The sequence below is a fragment of the Fulmarus glacialis genome, unplaced genomic scaffold (assembly GCF_000690835.1).
Source record: "Fulmarus glacialis isolate BGI_N327 unplaced genomic scaffold, ASM69083v1 scaffold48479, whole genome shotgun sequence".
Lineage (NCBI taxonomy): Eukaryota > Metazoa > Chordata > Aves > Procellariiformes > Procellariidae > Fulmarus > Fulmarus glacialis.
The window spans coordinates 21,048-27,530 of NW_009236226.1; the positions used below are offsets into that span (position 1 = coordinate 21,048).

General features: G+C 36.1%; 1 protein-coding gene across 1 annotated transcript in view; it reads left to right on the plus strand.

The window, feature by feature from the left end:
* LOC104082974 (guanine nucleotide-binding protein G(q) subunit alpha-like) overlaps window positions 1–3,501 on the plus strand; it is a gene marked incomplete at its 3' end in the record, with an annotated part of 16,051 nt that extends 12,550 nt beyond the window's left edge. Inside the window, exons 3-4 of the mRNA XM_009586278.1 lie at window positions 2,259–2,387; window positions 3,372–3,501. Of these exons, the coding sequence (XP_009584573.1) occupies window positions 2,259–2,387; window positions 3,372–3,501 (259 nt within the window). The remainder of the gene's footprint in view (window positions 1–2,258; window positions 2,388–3,371) is intronic.
* Between the last annotated feature and the right edge of the window lie 2,982 nt (window positions 3,502–6,483).

The window sequence follows — 6,483 nt, forward strand, 5'->3', positions numbered from 1 at the left end:
CGTAAGGATGGGACTCTTCTGTGGACTGTATGGGCTCTGTAAGGTACTACGGGTGAGCAAATGAGTAAGAAGGTTGCTGTTTAGTAATTGAATGAGCAGAACTTGAGCAGAACTGAATGAGGATGAGGAAAAGATAAGTATTTTTTAAGGATAAATTAATGCTTCTGGAACTTAATAACATCAGCTATTTGTGTTAGGACCAAAAAAATACTCATCTGCCCATTTAATGGTTTCAGTAACACAAATGAGATGTAAGTATTTAATAATATCCTTTGCATCATTGCTTTTCTAAAATCAGCCAGATGTGCATTACTGCCTGTCTTAGTAACATGTCCACTGTGCTGATGGTGCAGAGGTGTGGTAATCAGGCTCACGTTGGAGACCACAGCTGAAGCTTGCCAAAGGAATGCAGCAAGACGATTGTGTAAATGGGCCACGTACCAATTTATTCAGTTAAAATTCTCCTGCTCTCATGAATACCACTGCAGCATTAATGACCCACAATGCTTCTTTGTACCCTTCCAAAATACAGTCACAAAACAAAACCAAAACCAATTTTTTGGGGGGTGGGAGGGAAAAAGAAGCTAGTTCGGGGTCTCTGTCAATTTCTTACTGTGGTGGTTATGGATTTCGTTCCCTTATACTTTTTTTTTTGTCCCACCAACAAATTGATGATGTGCTTGTCCATTCTGCTTTTTGTGTAAAACACCTGAGGGCAGATGAAATGCTCAGACTCTCAAGCTTTTTTCTTATTGGCAGAAACTAATTAGTGTTCTCAGAAAATATTTTCAGAATTATCTGAGATACATGGTTCAATACATCTTTCTAACTGTGTAACTTTCTGGCATTCAGTGTTTACTATTGGGTTAATCTTTCGTGAATAAAATCATAGTGAGGAATATTTGATAATGTTTTTGGCTCCCTCCCACACCTAACAAATTAATTCTTTTTTATTTTTGCTGTAAGGTAGAAAGCAAACTGCTTTGTTTCTGTCATTGTTCAGGATAACTTGCTCTCACTATTTCATTAAGAAATCATTCAGAGCATCTAGAAGAAGTCTAAGTATTTCTTGTGTGGGTTTATTTAAAAAGAGCACCTTCACTAATAACTACAAGGAAAAGAACATGTTCAGAGCTTAGTGATACTTCGTCATCATTCGATAAATTACAAGACCATTGTTCTCCTCCCCTAGAATGAATGAGGGCATCGTAGATCATTCTTGTGCTGGGAAGTAACCAAATGCCCAAGAACTTCATTTCCTGCAGCAGTCTTTCTCCCAGACATCTACCTTGGGGTGAGCCCAAGCTGCCTGTTGCACTGATTTCATGAGATGTCCAGCTCCTGGACCCAAACAGGCTATCACACATGCATTGGTACACTTCTTTTTTGAAGCATCTCTTTTATGAGAGTTAATTAAAACCTCCAGTACAGTGGTGCTTTATGGTTGAAACCCACTATTATCAATAGCAGAAGAGTTTTGTGTTGTAGTTAATGAACCTTTACAAGCAATTTTATAGCAATTTTGGGTTATTTGCTAACCGACTGGGATGTATTTCTGTACTGCAGGCTTACTAATTTAATCAGAAGTTTCAGTGTAAATACAGGACTTTCAGGTGCCAGAGATCCCACTAAATAATCAGTGCTGCCTTCTGATAACGAGATACGGAAAGTTTTTTAATTTGTCAGTGGGTGGGTTTTTCCTTTTTTTAAGTTTTTGTTTATTTAATCTCCAAACAGTACCATTTATTCTCTTATCATTTTATAACTGATAATGATCTATTCTGTAGCAGTTCATTGTTCCTTGGGAGATTCATGTTTGTCTATCCATGTATCTGTGTAGACACTGCAGAATGAATATCAAGAAAAATGTTACATATTCAAATAAAACTGTGCAATTTTATATTTCTCACACATTTTATAATATTATTTGTCTCTAAATTGCCTAGAATTATGTAATTGAAAACTTTGAATCTTTGGTGAATTTACATGTGAAAGCCAAGCAAACTTCTATGAAAAAACCCAGAATAATTATGCTACCCTTCTGTAGAATTTCTTTGAAGCTGTGAAAGTGTACAGGAAGGGAGGATGGAGCACATTTTTATACTTTGTCCCCTCTTTGATGTCGATAATGCTCTTTTTTCTGTTGTACTTCTTCCTACCCCACAGCCCATTTCCATTCCCAAGTCTTCCTTTCTCTTTTCCTCAGTGGGATGATGGTGTCACTGTCTTGCATTCCTGTTGTTTCTCCCTGTCTATAGCTATCTTAATGACTTGGACCGCATAGCAGATTCCACCTATCTGCCAACTCAGCAAGATGTGCTCAGAGTTCGAGTTCCAACGACGGGGATCATTGAATATCCATTCGACTTACAAAGCGTCATTTTCAGGTAGAAAAAAGTTCTAACATCCATTTGCTTTGTTTCTTTTGTTTCCTTTTACGTTAGTAATACCATCTATAGGATATTGGTTAAAGTGCATAAAAAGCAATTGTTCTATGTTTTTAAAATTTGAGCTTTGTCATTATATTTTCATGTAATTGTCCACATATAATAAGGAGCTGATGGTAGAGATGTCAAAAGGATGAAACACAATTAGGTTTGCCTTTTCTGAAGGTAGTTATTACTGATAGAAAACCTGCAATTCATCTTTTCAATAATATATATATATCAAAGTTTCACTATGAATAACAATCTGAAAATACAATCGTGTAATTCGTGTAAATTACGGAATACAAAGTTACCACTTGTGTAGTTGACTTTCAGAGAGAAATTACTGTCTTTTAGAGAGAAATCACCCTACTTGAGTGCAAGTACAGTTGTTTTAAAAATAACTATGCAATTGCAATTGCAAGTTAGACACCTGTGTTTAGTTACACTGAGACACGGGTTGAAGTGGGAATACACTAAAATTTGAGTTTTAATTTTGGCTATTAAAAATTTTAGTAGATACGTATTGTATTCTATTTGTCCTCTTAAAATGGGGCAGCTTTAAAAAGTTGGGAATATTGACTCTGGTAATTTGGGGGGAAAAAGGCAGACCACGAAGTCTATTCTGTTCACATCTGTTTCTGCTGAATTCGGAGGGCATACACTGCTGAATGATGGCTCATGAGGACTTTGTATCTCAGAAATCTGATGGTTTTGAGACCCACAATAATTTAAATACAGAAAATACATCAGACTTAAAAACAAATATGATTAACTGTCTACTTACAACAGATTCCATTAAATGTCAGTGGAAAAAATCATTAAGAAGAACAAACCAAACTGTTTTAGTTTTCAACTGAATTCTTAAATTTTGTCATTGTGTGTGTGCTTGTGTGTTTATTTGTTAAGATATTCATAGAGTTGTTGTGGATGTTAATTTTGCAGAATGGTGGATGTAGGAGGCCAACGATCAGAAAGAAGAAAATGGATCCATTGCTTTGAAAACGTCACATCTATCATGTTCCTAGTAGCTCTTAGTGAGTATGATCAAGTGCTTGTGGAGTCAGACAATGAGGTAAGTAAGCATCAGCAAAAAACACCAGTTTTAAAGAAAAAATAACTTCACTTGTCCAGTCCCAGGTGTTTTCCAAATACATCTACTAGCAGTAATACACAACTGCACCCAATGGAATGAGAAGCACTACAGGGATCAAGAGGAGAGGAGGGGATCAATCTTCAAATATGGCAAAGCTGATCCGCTCCATGGAGGATTCAAAGAAACCTATCTATTTTGTGTTGAAGGGGAGAATACATTTGAACACAGAGAAATGTTCTTAGTGTAGCTATTTGTGCAGTTAGTGTTATGTAGCAGAGCCACAAAAATAGGCAGTGCAAAGGAAGACAAATTTTATAGAGTCTTTGCTAGAACAGACCCTAAAGTATTAAACTTCATTCCTTTCACTTAAAGCATAGGATGTATATTGTATTTTTATTTCAAAAAATAACAGAAGTAAGAAAGTGGATGAGCTGAGGGCGAAAAGCACACTAGAATCCAGTATTCTGAATGCTGTTTTACAGACTAGGGAGATTATTCAACATTTAGATTTTTTTTGTCTTTCCTGAGGACTATTTTAAGTTATTCGTCAGACTTTTATGAGTTACTCACTGGCACTGTCCTATGCAAGTCTTTTAACACATACTTATAAAAGTTAGGTGAAAAAAAGAAAACATCTGAATGTTCTTCATGGCTGCATACATGTTGATTTCACTGTTTAAGAGGATGGTTGACATAACAAGGTACAACAGGTGTCCCTGGACATTCATGTTTGTATGCTGAACTTTCTTCAGGATTCATTTGTTAATAAAGTCTGAGAGCTCTGAAAGCTTTTACATTTATAGTCTTTCCATAAAAGAAAAATATTGTTACATTAGTTATGTAATCAGCTGTATCATTCAAAGCCGAATTTACAAAAATGATGATGTAATCTGCACCAACTTAATCTCCTGTAATTTTGGAAGCTAGACATGTGTAGATAAAAAGAAAACTCAGTCAGACTTGGCTCATTTCAAGCCAAGCCAGAAATGTCTGGTTCTATCTTTTTCTGTTTGCATTATTCTTTTGTAGCCACAAAGTCAACACAGAAGTATTACGCATTTTAATTATACAAGTCAAAACAAAATATATTGGAAATCACGTAAAGAAAAATTAGTTATGATAGTTTTCAAATGCTATTCTAATTATCCAAAATAAACTTCCAAACTTCCTGATGTTAGGTATTTATCACTGTGTTTTCATACTGTCTTTCTCACAGGGAGAAGTTCTCATAGGAACTGTCTCATAGGGAGAGGTTTACCAGACTCTGGTTCCCTATTGAGTGTATCCTCTTGTAGTTAGGTGACTTGCTCAGACTCTTGCTCTGGTTTGTCAGATAACTTCAGTGTGCAGATCATGACTTAGAGCATCCTTACTGTAGAAGACGGAGCAGTATCTTCCTAGGCTGAATCATTTGGAGTATACAATCTTGCTCTGTGTTCTTGTAAGCTAAAAGGTTTCACATGTTGTGAACTGAATAGAACATCTGACTGAAGATTTCCTGTATGTTTTGGGCTTTCCAATGACTGAAGTGATGCCTAAAGTTGTGATACCTTTTCTGTAACTACTTTTCAACTGTTATGAAAAAGATCACTTTACTCATAAAGCTGTTTTGATTTTTCAAGTTTTCACTTTCAAAACACTTCATGGAGGCAAAAGCTGTAAAACTCCTCATAGTCTTGCAGATGGTTCTTCCACCTCGCTGCTAAACTATTTATGTTTCTCATTAACAACAGTGGAAAACTTCTGAACCTTTTTGTTGTTCAGTTTAAAATATGTTCATAACTTTAATTCATACCAAGTTTTGTTGGTACATCCATACATACATCCATACCCTAGTAGCACTTTCCAGCAGCCTTAGGCCTATGTTACTGTAGCTGGATCCAGATGATCTCAGAGCTAAGCACCCATCTGGACAGCTTAGTTTTGGGTTTCAGCAAGCTGTAGCCTGTCTGCCTATATTTTGTTGGTACACCAGATCACTGCTTTTTTCCCTTCCTTTTCCCTCCCCTGTATCTCTAAACATTGCAGTCCCAGAATGCATGGGAGAAAAATGGGTTTATTTATCCCACATAAAGCAAAGCGTAGTTTGTCTGAATGTGGGTGTGGCAGAAATACGGGAAAAAGTTTTAAATGTGTTGGTTGACACCTTGAATTAAGAAATTTACCTCAAAAAAAAATTTTTGTTCTTTACTGGGGTGTGACAAACTCAGTAGGGAAGACAGTAATTTAACTTGGAGACTTTGGTAATCAGCCAAGAGATACTTTTTCGCTTATCTTTAAATTGTGAAACAGTATTAAAATTTTAGCACCAAAGTGAGAGAGTGCGTGTAAATACCCTACTTTCTTAGTATGTATGCCATCAGTGTGATACTATGATAGCATCTAATCCTTCTTTGATCTGTGTGCCTTTTACTGAAATTAAAAGATCTGACTCGACAACTTGCAGTGTTCTGCTACTCCCTTTGCATTGCTTTCATGGCCTGATTAAACAGTATGGTTTTTGTAAGATGGCCTACTTTCTTTTTCTAATTAGTCCACTGCATGTTATTGCCTGAAGTCTTTTTCCTCCTAGTATGTTTTTACAAAGAAAACTATACTTTTTACTCATCTGTGGCATTCTTTTTAGTTAATACATTTTTTCATTAATCTCATTTTCATGAGTAAACATAAATCTGTAAGAATTATCATTTGCCATTCGGGGTATGTGTGTTTATCATTATGAAACTGGTTTAGAGCACTTAAGACTCTTGATTTGTATTTCAAAATGTAGTGCCTGATAGACTCTCAGTTACAAATCCGTTTCTTCCCTTGTTTAGCTTATTCAAGAGAAATACATGTGGATTATAAATCAGATGAGGCTATACTGAGTTGAGAGGCTTTGCTAGTGTCTCTCAAGGGCTTTTACTCACTGGGTATATGTGGGATTAAGCTGGGAACTGTTTCTGTCTTCGTGCCCTTGGA